Source organism: Propithecus coquereli, unplaced genomic scaffold, assembly GCF_000956105.1.
Source record: "Propithecus coquereli isolate 6110/MARCELLA unplaced genomic scaffold, Pcoq_1.0 Scaffold249, whole genome shotgun sequence".
Classification (NCBI taxonomy): Eukaryota; Metazoa; Chordata; class Mammalia; order Primates; family Indriidae; genus Propithecus; species Propithecus coquereli.
The window spans coordinates 738,086-752,133 of NW_012148052.1; the positions used below are offsets into that span (position 1 = coordinate 738,086).

Consider the following 14,048-nt stretch of genomic DNA (forward strand, 5'->3'; position numbering starts at 1 on the left):
AGAGTGAGACTCTGTCTCAAAAAAAAAAAAAAAGAAAGAAAGCCATTCCCTTTATAGTAGCAAAAAAAAAAAAAAAATTCTTAAGAATTCATTTAACCTAAAAAGTATAAGACTGGGCGTCGAGGGGAGAGGCAGCCGCCGAGATGGATGTGTTCCTCATGATCCGGCGCCACAAGACCACCATCTTCACGGACGCCAAGGAGTCGAGCACCGTGTTCGAACTGAAGCGCATCGTCGAGGGCATCCTCAAGCGGCCGCCCGACGAGCAGCGGCTGTACAAGGACGACCAGCTCCTGGATGATGGCAAGACGCTGGGCGAGTGTGGCTTCACTAGCCAAACGGCACGGCCACAGGCCCCAGCCACAGTGGGGCTGGCCTTCAGGGCAGATGATGCCTTTGAAGCGCTGCGCATCGAGCCCTTCTCCAGCCCGCCGGAGCTGCCAGACGTGATGAAGCCCCAGGACTCGGGAAGCAGCGCCAATGAAAGAAACTAGAGAAAGAAGAGTAAATTAAAACATACATCAATTCCTTTATGCACAGCCCTGTGTTGGTTGTAGACACAAGCTAGCAAAATAAAGGAAATATTAAAGATTAAAGCAAAGATAAACAAAATAGAGAATAGAGAAACTACAGAGAGAATCGACAAAGACAAATTTGTTCCTTAAAAAAAATCAACAAAATTGACAAACCTTTAGCTAGACTGGCCAAGAAAGAAAAGAAGATTCAAATTACTAAAATCAGGAATGAAAGTGGGAGAATTACTACCAACCTTGGAGAAATAAAATATTATAAGAGAACACTAAGCAACTGTGTGCCAATAAACTAGATAACTTAGATGAAATGGACTTATTCCTAAAAGACACAAACTACCAAAACTGACCTAAGAAGGAGAATATGTGAATGGATCTACAACAAGTAAAGAGATTTACCTAGTAATCAAATAACTTCCCACAAAGAAAAGCCCAGGACCAGATGAATTTGCTGGTGAGTTCTTTCAAATGTTTAAAGAAGGATTAACACCAATTATTCACAAACTCTTTCAAAAAAATAGAAGAAAAGAGAACAATTCCTAACTCATTCTGTAAGGCCAGTATTAACCTGATAGCAGAACCAAAGGCATCAGAAGAAGACTACAGACCACTGTCCCTTATGAATATAGATGCAAAAATCCTCAACAAAATACTAGCAAACCAAATCCAGCAGCATATAGAAAGGATTTTATGTCATGACCAAGTGGGATTTATTCCAGTAATTGAAGGTTGGGTCAACATATAAATATCAACGTAATATATTAATAGCATAAAGGACAAAAAACCATATGATCATCTCGATAGATGCAGAAAAAGCATTTGACAAAATCCAATAATCTTTATGGTAAGACACTTAAACTAGGAATAGAAGGGAACTTTGGTAACTTGATAAAGGGCATCTATGAAAAACCCATAGAGAAATACTTACCTAACATGATATTTAATGGCCCAAAACTGAAAGCCTTGCTCCCTAGGAACAGTAATGCCACAAGTATATCACTTTCACCACTTCTATTCAACATTGTACTAGAGGTTCTAGTCAGGGCAATTAGGCAAGACAACAAAATAAAAGGCATGCAGATTGGAAAGTAAGGAATAAAACTACCTCTATTTGTAGATGTCATGACCTTACTGTGATAGTTAATTTTATCTGTCAACTTGACTGGGCTAAGGGGTGCTCAGGTAGCTGGTAAATGTTATTTCTGAGTTGTCTGTGAGAGTATTTCCAGAAGAGATTAGCATTTGAATTGTTTAAGTAAGAAGATCACCCTCACCAATGTGGGTGGGCATCCTCCAGTCCACTGAGGGCCCCCAAAGAAAACAAAAAGGTGGAAGAAGAGCAAATTCGCTCTCTTTTCTTGTGCTAGTACATCCATATTCTCCTGCTGTCAGATACTGGAGCTCCTGGTTCTTTGGACTCTGGCACTTACTAACAGGCATCTTCTCCCATATCCCACCCAAGTTCTCAGGTCTTCAGACTCCACTGAATTACACCACTGGCTTTCCTGTTTCTCCAGCTGGCAGATAGCAGATTGTGAGACTTCCAGCCTCCCTAATTGTGTGAGGCAATTCCATTATAACTAGATAAATATTGCTTCTGTTTCTCTGGACAACCTCGACTAACACATTTGTCTATAGAGAACCCTAATACACCGACAAAAATATTATTAGAGCTAGTAAATGAATGTAGTAAGGCTGTAGGGTACAAGATCAATATGCAAAAATCAGTTGTATTTCTATATACTATATACTATATGTATTTCTATATACTAGCAATGAACAATCCGAAACTGAAAATAAGAAAGCCATTCCCAGCCGGGTGCGGTGGCTCACGCCTGTAATCCTAGCTCTCTGGGAGGCCAAGGTGTGAGGATCGTTTGAGCTCAGGAGTTAGAGACCAGCTTGAGCAAGAGCGAGACCCCATCTCTACTAAAGAAAATAGAAAGAAATTGGCCAAACAACTAAAAATATATAGAAAAAATTAGCCGGCCATGGTGGCGCACGCCTGTAGTCCCAGCTACTTAGGAGGCTGAGGCAGGAGGATCACTGCCCAGGAGTTTGAGGTTGCTGTGAGCTAGGCTGACGCCATGGCACTCTAGCCCGGGCAACAGAGTGAGACTCTGTCTCAAAAAAAAAAAAAAAGAAAGAAAGCCATTCCCTTTATAGTAGCAAAAAAAAAAAAAAAATTCTTAAGAATTCATTTAACCTAAAAAGTATAAGACTGGGCGTCGAGGGGAGAGGCAGCCGCCGAGATGGATGTGTTCCTCATGATCCGGCGCCACAAGACCACCATCTTCACGGACGCCAAGGAGTCGAGCACCGTGTTCGAACTGAAGCGCATCGTCGAGGGCATCCTCAAGCGGCCGCCCGACGAGCAGCGGCTGTACAAGGACGACCAGCTCCTGGATGATGGCAAGACACTGGGCGAGTGTGGCTTCACTAGCCAAACGGCACGGCCACAGGCCCCAGCCACAGTGGGGCTGGCCTTCAGGGCAGATGATGCCTTTGAAGCGCTGCGCATCGAGCCCTTCTCCAGCCCGCCGGAGCTGCCAGACGTGATGAAGCCCCAGGACTCGGGAAGCAGCGCCAATGAACAAGCCGTGCAGTGAGGACCCCTGGCCCGCCCCCAAGAGGCCCATTCCCTCCCCCCCTCCCAATAAAAGAGATTTGGGTGTCAAAAAAAAAAAGTATAAGACTGAAAACTACAAAGCATTGTTGAAAGAAATTAAAGAAGACCTAACTAAATGGAAAGATACTCTGTATTCATAGATTGGAAGACTTGATATGTTAAGATAGCAACATTCCCCCAAATTGATCTACAGATGCAATGCAATCCCTGTCAAACTTCCAGCTGCCATTTTTGCAGAAATGGACATGCTGACCCTAAAACTCATGGAAATGCCAAGGACCAACAAATAGCCAAAACAATCTTGAAAAAGAACAAAATCAGAGGACTCACGCTTCTCAATTTCAAAACTTAACTATAAAGCTAAAGTTACAAACATAGTGTTATACTGGCATAAGGATGGATATATAGGTCAAGAGAATGGAATTGAGAGTCCAGAAATAAGCCTATACGTCGATAGTTAATTGATTTTCAACAGAGGTGCCAAGACAATTCCATGGGGAAAAAAATAATCCCTTAACAAATAGTGCCAAGATAATGGGATATCTACATGCAAAAGAAAAAAAATGGAATTGGACCCCACCTTACATCATATACAAAAATTAACCCTATACAGAAAGAGCTAAAAATATAAAACTTTTAGAAGGAAACAGAGCTGTACATCCACATGATCTTGGATTAGGCAACAGTTTCTTAGTTATGACATCAAAAACACAAGCCTCTATAGGGCTCAGAAAACAAAACCCCAAAATGAAGACCTCAGAAGCAAAAGTTTTTCTCTGACCTTCTCCTGTCTTCCTGCCTCTCAGTCCCATTCTTCCCTGAGGCTAGCCAGAGAAACTAGAATCCCTCTTCCTTAGGTGGGTCATAAAGGCCAGAACCCTTTACCCAAAAGCCAGCCATAAAACCTAAAATTATTCTGTATAAAAACTGGCCATAAAGAAATTATCTGACCTACCTAGTTTAACTGTAGGTTATAAGACCCCCATTCCAGAGAGGGTCCTGCCCCACACCCAGAAGGAAGGAATGTGTGCTCAGAGAGACCAAGAAGAATCTAGACAGACAGGCCTTACTAGGTTTCCCCATTCAATCTATTAGCATTAGATTACACCCTTTTTGTCCAATCACATTTCTACATGGCTTTCCATACTTGGTTGAACCTAAATATAAAAATGGACAATTTCCCCTGTATCTTTAGGTCTTCATTCTGAAGGCTCCCATGTATACACATTAAATAAATTTCTGTGTCATTTCTCCTATTAACTCATCTGCCAAATGTCAGTGATTTTTCAGCAAATCTTTAGGGGGCCAGAGGCCTTGCTCTGTACGGAACTAAAGAAAAAACAAATTAGTTGGACACTACCAAAATTAAAAACTTTGTGCATCAGAGAACACTATGAAGAAAGTGAGGCCAGACGTGGTGGCTCACGCCTGTAACCCTAGCACTCTGGGAGGCTGAGGCAGGAGGATCGCTTGAGCTCAGGAGTTCAAGATTAGCTGGAGCAAGAGCAAGACTCCCGTCTCTACCAAAAAAATAGAAAAAATTAGCCAGGCATGATGATACATGCCCATAGTCCCGGCTATTCGGGGGACTGAGGCAGCAGGATCATTTGAGCCTAGGAGTTTGAGGTTGTAGTGAGCTATGACAATGCCACTGCACTCTAGCCTGGGTGACAGAGTGAGACCCTGTCTTAAAGCAATAAATAAATAAATAAACAAATAAATAAAATTAGCCAGGCACGGTGGTGTGCACCTATAGTCCTAGTTACTTGGGAGACTGAGGTGGGAAGATTGCTTGAGCCCAGGAGTTTAATGTTACAGTGAGCTATGATTGCACCACTATACTCCAGCCTGGGTGACAGAGCAAAACCCCATCTTTAAAACAAACAAAGAAACTAAACTAAATATGCATGTACAACAGAATAGCAGTGAACCAAACTGTCACAGTGCCTCTTATGGAGGGCTAAAAATATGTTGGCTTTGGAGTACAGGCTTAGAGTAACTCCTTAATCTCTCCACACCTATGCTTTCTTACCTTTAAAAAGGAAATAACAAATCTTGCCTTGTTTTCAAAGCATTAAATAATTACTTGCAAGACCACCTGCTGCACCTCTGGGGTTAGGGGCCATTCACAGTGCTTTCTATGTGAATGGTCCCCATGGAGCACAGAAGACAGTACTAGTGGTGCTCTTTGGAGCCAGGCAACGTGGTGCAAAGAGTCTCCTAGAACCTCATCAGGTGTAAATTTCTTGCTCTTATCCAAGAAAAAGACCCTCGAATCCATCAGCTTTGGTGTTCAGACATCTCGAAAATGATGTTAGAACATTGAAGTTGAAGTTGTCTTTGTTGTTATTAGTTAAGCACAATAGCCCCAGCATCCCTGTGTGACTTTGGAATGTGAACATGCACCTGCAGAAATGACGTCCTCCCACCACCCCTCCCCAACCCCAACACGGTTTTCACACCGTCAAATAACCACATGAAAGAAAAGAGGTTTGAGTCTGAGAAATGGCTTTGGGGTCCCTGCCTGGTGTGTGTTTGGCTTACTTTGCTGGTAAAAGTCTAGGGCTAGGCCACTAGGAGGGTCAATAGAGTCTTAGGCCAAAGATAAAGAAAACGAAGTCCATGTTTTCATTATCAGTGGTGTGGTGCATCAAAGAGCTGACTGGGGCAGTATCCATGAGAAGATATGCCAGCTCCTGATTCCGCTGCGCACTTCCATGCCCTTCTACAATTCAGAGGAAGAACGGCAGCATGGCCTGCACCAGCTGCAGCAGCGGCAGGTGAGGCCTACGGGACGGTTCCAGAGTTAACCACGGGTGCGGTGAAACTACCCAGGACGAGGGTTGAACTGTGTCGAGATCACTAAATTGTAACCTTGTTGAGAGCAGAGACTTTGTTTTATGTCCTTGATAACCATTCTGTCAGTTGTTTTCCACATATTTACTCAATACTCACTATATTAGTTTGCTAGGACTGCCATAACAAATACTACAGACTGGGTGGCTCAAACAACAGAAAATTATTTCCTCACAATCCTGGAGGCTGGAAAATCCCAGATCAAGGGGTCAGCTGGTTTGGTTTCTTCTGGGGCTCTCTTCCTGGCTTGCAGATGTCTGCCTTCTTGCTGTGTCCTCACGTGGTCCCCTGTGTGCACACATCCCTGGGCTCTCCTTGTGTGTCCAATTTCCTCTTCTTATAAAGACACCAGTCACATCAGGTTAGGGTCTACCCCAACGGCCTCATTTTAACTTAATCACCCCCTTAATGGCCGTATCTCCAAATACAGTGACGTTCTGAGGGACTGGGGACTAGGGCTTCAACACATCAATTTGGCAGGGGACACAATTCAGCCCATAACATCCACATATGCCAACTGCTGTAATAAAAGCCTCGCCACAAATGGGAGGTTTAAAAATGATTCACGAATATGCTAGTTAGTAAATAAAGGAGATTAGCAAAACTAGCCCGTATTATTATGGTATTAATAGCAACTCAATTAATCTAAAAAAATGTGTCCCTTACAAGCCATAAATCTCAAAACACCAAATGTATCAATTTTAGTGTTATGAAACTTTGACAGTAGCCTTAGAACAATGCAGAGTTAAAGTTGTTTCTGATATTAGCTAAGCAGATTAATTCCAAAAGGAAAAATGAGATGTTCCTCTCAAAATTAACTCAAATAGGAAGGCAGAAAGTTTTAGATCATCCTGAGACATGATAGCTCTGCTAAAGTTTTATTAGAACTCTAGGAATAATGCTCATTTATTCATCTAATAACTTTATATTAAGCATTCAGATATGTCAAGCACTGAACTAAGATGAAAAGACATAGGTTCCTGAACCTTGAGGAACTCACAGTCTAGAGTCTGCCTTTTTGTGTCACCTATTTTGGGAGTCTCCTGTCTGTCTTAATACAGGCAGGCTCACCGTGTAGGTGTTGGCCTTATCTCCAGAAGTATCTATACCTACCTTTGCCTTTTACCTTTAGACTCTCTCAGATGGTCTATTTCTCTCTTCCACAGAAGCATTTGATTGAATTCTGCTACACGGTAGCCCAGAAATATCTCTTTGAAGGAAAGCATGAAGATGCTGTCCCGGCAGCTTTGCATTCCCTACGCTTCCGCATAAACGTGCATGGCCTGAGTTCAGTAGAGCTTGTGCCTGCGTACTTGCTGCTGGCTGAGGCTAGCCTTGGTGAGTGAAACTGAATTAAGACCCCCCGGAACCTTTAAAAAATGCTAGGTTGGGTCATACCAGTGACCAAAGAGTCCAGCCTTAACAGTGGCATTAAGATACCTCGTTTGGAAGAGCAGAGTTGCTATAAAATTTGGCATAAGGTGGGGAACAAGATGTTACAGACTTTTGGCTACCACGGACAGAAATCCACTCAAGCTGGCCTACACAAAAGGAGGACATTTATTAGGGTGCTGGAGTAGCCTAAGGGGGTTGAGGCTTCATAAAGGAGTAGAATTTGAATACTGTAAGGAACAGTGGCTGGTGCTCTCAGTTTTTCTCTCTTGGGCTGTCCCTTATCCCTGCTTCTCCCTGGGTATCTGCTTCATTTTCCCTTTCTACAGACCATATTTTCCTGCCCTGTGCTCACTGCAAAAGACAGCTACCCCAGAATGTCAGATGCAGTTCTTAAATGTCCTCTAGGCTCAAGGTAATAGAAATTAATTAGCATCTGATTTCCAATTACAAATTTCTAGAAGACAGAATCTCATTGACCCAGCTTGAGTGTGGTGTCTACCTTTGTTCCCTGGGGTCAGAGTCACATAGTTCAGAGATATATTAATAGACCCACTCCTATAGGTGGGAGAGGTATTTCTCCCATCCACGTACTAACCAGGCCCAACCCTGCTTAGCTTCCAAGATCAGATGAGATTGGACGCATTCAGGGTGGTATGGCCATACATGGGAGAGGTATTTCTGAGAGTGGGGAGTGCAGGCTTAGCATATACATAGCAATACATGGTGGCTACTACAAAAGGAAAATTAGCATTTTGAGAGGAATTAGCCTTCTTAAGCATCTATGGTGTTTTAGGCACTATGCTACCACTTTATACATCATTTTTTTTATAGCCACCATTTTTTTTTTTTTTTAAAATGAAACTTCTAAAAAGAACTTTTTCCCCCTGAGCTCCCTGAGAGTAAGTTGCTTATCTGATGCCCTGTCCCTGGACTACTTCAGTGTGTGGTTCCTCCGAAGACATTCTCTTCATTACCACAATACTAGCTCATCTCCTGTCATCTACTGAGAAGACCCCATTCAAGTTTCTCCACTTTTCCCAATAACATCATTATAGCAAACCTATACAGTTCAGAATCACGCTTTTCCTTTTGTTGTCATGTGTTTTTAGTCTTCATTCTGGAATAGTTTCTCAATTTTTCCTTGACTTTTATGACCTTGATGCTTTTCAAGATTACAGGACAATTATTTTATAAAACATCTTTCAACTTGGGTTTGTCTGATGTTTTCTCATGACTGGACTCAGGTTATGGATTTTTGGCAGGAATGGTATACAGGTGATGCTGTGTTCTCGTCCCGTCCTGTAAGTTGGCACATGTTTCCAATTTTTTCCATTACTGATGATGTTCATTTTAGTTACTTTATTAAGGTGGTCTCTGCCAGGCTTCTTCTCTGTAATGTTACTGTTTCTTCCCTCTGCAATTAATAATTTTAATTTTAATTTCATGGGGAGGTAATTTGAAATATCCCATTCTTCATCACATTTTCAATGTATTTATTTATTTATATCAATATAGACTCTTGGTTTCCTATTTTATTCAATAAGTTTAAATCTGTTATGATTAATTTGATGCTCAAACTATCCCTGATTTGGCCAGTGGCAGCCCTGACTCACACTAGCTTCTGTATCTCTTTGACATAACCCCATTACTCTTTGATCACTTTCCTGCTTTCTGGAACATACCTCCAAGGAACCCTGATTTCTTTCAGTGGAAAATGAAATTCAGAAGCTGGGAGCTGTGCACTAGATGTACTCATTGCTGTTGGGGAACTGCTGCTTCCAGGCCCTCTCAGTGGACAGTTAGGGAATAAGTGTGACTATAATAATGCACGTATGTATACACACACGTTACGTCCATATTTATTTCTATAGACACATATATATACAGATATATATGTATGTATATATGTATGACCATGAGTTTGTAAAGGTTTATCCAAATCCAGTACAACACCACAGGATTCAATCTAATCTTCACCCATTCCATATTTGTAGCTCCCTTCTCTGACATTAATTTATTTTCCATTTTTATTCACGTATTTATATATTTAATCAGTTACCCTGTGTGAACCAATCCCCATCTCCATCCCTATCCTTTCCCCCTTGCAGATACCTCCTCTCCCTCCATGGGCTCTGACTCCCCATCTGGGCTGCCTCTTCTCACTTGTTTGGGCTCTGACTCCTCATACCAGGCCATTTACCTGCAGGAACGCCCTGCTCATCCCGCTCAGCTCTGATATCTCATTTCAGACTGTTTTTCTTCCAAACTAACAGGAAGAGCACTGGACAAGGAAATATAGCCCAGGTTCTATTTATCTCTGACACTGACTAGCTATGAGATTTTGGAAAAGTCAACCTAGCCTAAGTCCCATCATCTTTCATCAGGACCACTACCAGCTAACTGGTCTCCCCACATCTCTCCTGGCTTCCCTCTAATCTGGTCTCCACATAAAAATATGACGAAATCACTCTCCTAGGCCAGGCGTAGTGGCTCACACCTGTAATCCCAGCACTCTGCGGGGCCAAGGCAGGAGGATTGCTTGAGGCCAGGAATTTAAGACCATCCTGAGCAAGAGTGAGACCCCGTCTCTACAAAAAATAGAAAAATTAGCCGGGCGTGGTGCGAGCACCTGTAGTCCCAGATACTTGGGAGGCTGAGGGAGGAGGATCACTAGGGCCCAGGAGTTTGAGGTTGCTGTGAGCTATGATGATGCCACTGCATGCTAGCCCACGCAACAGAGAAAGACCGTATCTCCCCTGCCTCCAAAAAAAAAAAAAATCACTCTCCTAAATAAAGACGAAATTCCGAAAGCAACCTAGGAGGCCTTCCTTATTCTAGCCCTTAGCAAATTCTCTCACCTCAATTCTTTCTGCTTGTCTCTCTAGAATTCTTTTTCTCTCTCCCTTCCAGTGACACCAGCCTTCTCTCAACCCTCAGAAGCATGATGATGCTTCTTTGTTCTGGAGGGCTTTTCCCTAGCCATTGTCTCCACTTCTCCTCCTCTCCCCTTCACCTAATTAACTCCTAATCATCCTTCAGGCCTCAGCTCAGGGGTTACTACTCCCTGGTCTAGAAGCCTTTTCCAAGCCCTCGAATCAGGTAGGGTCTCTTTTTTTATGCACTCACTTAGAAACCACTTCCTTTGTTCTGGGCACTTACTCCATTAATAATTACATATTCATTGATGAGATTATTTGATTAATGTCTCTTTCCTCCACTAGACTGTAAGCTCAGGGAGAACGGATGTGCGCCTATTCTTACTCATCACAGATGTTTTCACAGCCAGCCCAGTACTTAGCACAGAGAAGGTACTCAAAAAATAATCTCACGGTCCCTGACGCCTAAGGAGTGCTATGTAAGCCTTTGTTGAAACTGTCCTTTTCACAGGATTGTTTTGAGGACTGCATGAGTTCATGTTTCGTGAACATGAAAGTGCTTTGAAAGCCGGAAAGTGCTGTCTAAATGGAAGATTTCACTATACCTCCAGTTATTGATTTAAAACCTTTCCAACCTTCTTGAAAGTCTAAATAAATCACATCCCTTGTGCACTTGCTTCTTTCCTATCCTAGAGATTCCTGCAGACTAGAGTGGAAAAATATCAGATACTCAGCCTTTTCTTTTTTCTTTCTTTCTTTCTTTTTTTTTAAGTAAAACTTTAGAATTTTAATCAATTAGAAATGACATTTTCAGTAACACTTCAAGGGGGAGCCACCCTACTCATCTCCCCCACTGTCGTCCAGGCTTTGGAAGCAAGAGAACCTGGGTTCAAGTTTCCCAGCTCTTTCTTTACTGGTTAGGTGATCCTATGCACCAAGCTCTTCCTTACCTCGGGGCTCTTGCACATACCATTCCTTCTGCCTGGAATGCTCTTTTCTCCCTCACACATGGCTGGCTTTTGTTCAGCCCTCAGGTGCCTGCTTAAATGTCACCTTCCCTAATTGTCCAAAGTAGGTTTCTTCCCACTTTTTCTTGGTCCCTGTGTTCTGTTCATTTCCTTCACAGCCCTTCTTGCTTTGCTATTTATTGTATACCTACCTCGCTTGATTGTAAGTGCCTTGAGGCCAGGAATCGTGTCTCGGTGTACACAGCGCATCTAGCACGGTGATAGAGACTCCATTAGGTACACATACGGTTGAAAGAATGAATGAAGTTTTCTGCTCTGCAAATTCACCATCTGATCATTATTTCACAGGGCTGCGGGGGAACTTTTAAATTGCTGACGCAAATAGACTAGCACAGGATGTGGCCAACAGCAGGCCCTCAGGAAATGCTGATTCCCTCTTCCTCCTCTGGGCACATCACAGCCAGAACCATTGGCTCAGCTGTCACTGCTGTTATTCTGTGTTCCTTTCCTTTCATCACCAACTGCCACAAAATCTTCCCCCGTAATGTGTCTCATATCTGCCACTAGCCCAGTGTAAGTCTGTCACCTCACCCTTTAGACAAATGCCACTGGCCCTTACGTGGCTGTCTGTTCTTGATTCCATATACTATTAAAGTCACCCTAAGGCATAGCCTCCCTTCCTTCGGCAACTTCCCATCTCTGCTACTTCCACTTCATCCACAGGCCCCTGCAGGCAGGCTCTGCATATAAGCGGCAGGCCTCAACTTACCCACTCGCTGGGCACAATCTTCGTTCTGATTGAGAACTAACGGGCCAGTAGCAGCCCCTTCTTCTCACCTTACCCCATCCTGCTCTGAATTTGCAGCTTCCTAGTTTATCTTCCTAAGAAGACCTTTCCTCTTGGGACTGATGCTTATTTAGATGCTGGTTCTGCTCGGCCCAGGGGCCTTCCTTCTATGGCATTGCCTCCTCGAGTGAGAAAGTGACGGTGAAAAATTTAAATTTCCAATATTTGTCAATGCCCTCTACCATTTTTTCCCTACCTAAACAATCTTAGCTAAAAGTCATTTGCTTCTTCAAATTTGAGAGAACTTCAGTCTAAACCTCCTACTTTATAGACAAAGGCTGGATGAAAGATGTGACTTTTGCCACGTTCACACAAGCCAGGATTTGAGAGAAGCCTCTTCCTTCCAATTTAGTATTTTCCCATTTTGTTTGCACTTTGACCTTCAATCAAGCCAAGTTACTTGCTTGTTGTAGACTGCTTCCTCTTCATCTCTCCTTTAATTCAGCGATGGAGGATTACAACTAGAATAAAAGAATGCTTGCATATGAACTAGGGCTGAGAGGAAGGACGAAGAAGAGCAAAAGATTGATTTATGAGGGGTTTAGTGCTCATCTCTTGACCCTTCATCGGTGCCCTTTTTGCTGCAGCATCCTTCACACGAAGGCTTCACCCCAGAGCGTGCCTCCTCCTCTGCTGCATGCTGCACAGTGGTTTTCTAGTCAGTTCTGACAACCTCCCTGGGAGGCAAGCAGGTAGGCAGAAAGCTGTTACCTATCTTTATAGACAAAGTTTTAAGTGTCAAGAGTATCTGAATATTAGAATAAAGGTGACTTTCTTTTCTCTTGCCTTCTGCGTCACTTAGTTGTTGTTCACGTGTTATCCATCCTGCCTCCTACACGCCTCTCTCGAACCTTCTCCAGCTCCATTCACTGCCTTGGTGCTGGCTCTTATCAGTGCTTGCCTGAACCATTTCAAAAGTCTTCTAGTGAGTCTTCTGCCTTTCTTCTTCCCCTCTGGTCCCTCCTCCACATTGGCTCCAGAGGATCTTTCTAAATCTAAATCCAATTCTCTCTCCCTTTCTGAAAATCCTCTAATTTTTATCCATATGCATCAGGTTCCTTGGCGTGACTTACTAAGCCCTCCATGACCTTCCCCCTGCCCACCTCTTTTGCCTCATTTTCTGCCACTCCGCCCTTCACACTTTGTGCTCCGGCATTGCAGATCAGTGCAGTAGCCTTCCGTCCGCAGGTTCTGCATTGGTGGATAAAACCAACCGCAACTCAAAGATAATAAAAACAGAAACAAACACAACAATAAAAATAATACAAATAAAAAACAATACAGTATAACAACTATTTGCATATCATTTACATTGTATCATTGTATTAGGTATTATAAGCAATCTAGAGATGATTTAAAGTCTGTGGGAGGACGTGCATAGGTTACATGCAAATACTATGCCATTTTATATCATGGACTTGAACATCCTCAGATTTTGGTATCCTTGAGGGGTCCTGGAATCAGTCGCCTGTGGATACTGAGGGATGACTGCGTATAGTCCTTCAAACATAGCACACTATTTCATATCTCCATGATATTGCATATGCTCTTACCACTGCCTGGGATGTGCTTAACCATCTGGAAAACTCCTATTCATCTTCAAAACCCAGCTCAGACTCTGTTGCCCACTTCATTGTCCCTCTCCACCCCATCCATGTAGAATTAAACATTTCCTATTCTCTGTCACTTCCAAACCTTATGTTTCAGTCATTGCACTTATACTATAAATACACTTGTTTTCACGTTGCACTTTGATTCATTTTGTGAATCAAGCACTGATGAAAACCAGAATCAAGTCTGGTTCTTAGAAGGTAGAATGGACAACACCTGGTTACTAAGTGATGTAGAAGGCAAGAGAAAAGAAGTCACCTTTATCCCTAATATTCAGATATTCTTGAGACTTAAAATGTATTAAATATGCATATCTCTCTCTCTCTCTCTCTATAT

General features: G+C 42.7%; 2 protein-coding genes and 1 pseudogene across 4 annotated transcripts in view; all 3 read left to right on the top strand.

Moving 5' to 3' along the window:
• Positions 1 to 14,048, top strand: part of ZMYND12 (zinc finger, MYND-type containing 12) — a 33,368-nt gene that overhangs the window by 10,035 nt on the left and 9,285 nt on the right. Inside the window, exons 2-3 of one of the 2 annotated variants that reach the window (XM_012646766.1) lie at positions 5,798 to 5,939; positions 7,182 to 7,353. In XM_012646766.1, the coding sequence (XP_012502220.1) occupies positions 5,798 to 5,939; positions 7,182 to 7,353 (314 nt within the window). The remainder of the gene's footprint in view (positions 1 to 5,797; positions 5,940 to 7,181; positions 7,354 to 14,048) is intronic. The other variant, XM_012646767.1, reaches the window with a different exon arrangement.
• On the top strand, positions 115 to 494 carry LOC105812253 (annotated as a pseudogene). The gene has a single exon (XR_001137604.1). The product of XR_001137604.1 is annotated as a transcription elongation factor B polypeptide 2 pseudogene (transcript).
• Positions 2,754 to 3,206, top strand: LOC105812349 (transcription elongation factor B polypeptide 2). Its single transcript, XM_012646768.1, has one exon. It carries the CDS (start codon positions 2,783 to 2,785, stop codon positions 3,137 to 3,139), a length of 357 nt encoding a protein of 118 aa, XP_012502222.1. The 5' UTR covers positions 2,754 to 2,782; the 3' UTR covers positions 3,140 to 3,206.

Excerpts from the sequence above, each read along its gene's own strand:
- LOC105812349 (XM_012646768.1), top strand. The coding sequence starts at position 2,783 with ATGGATGTGTTCCTCATGATCCGGCGCCACAAGACCACCATCTTCACG.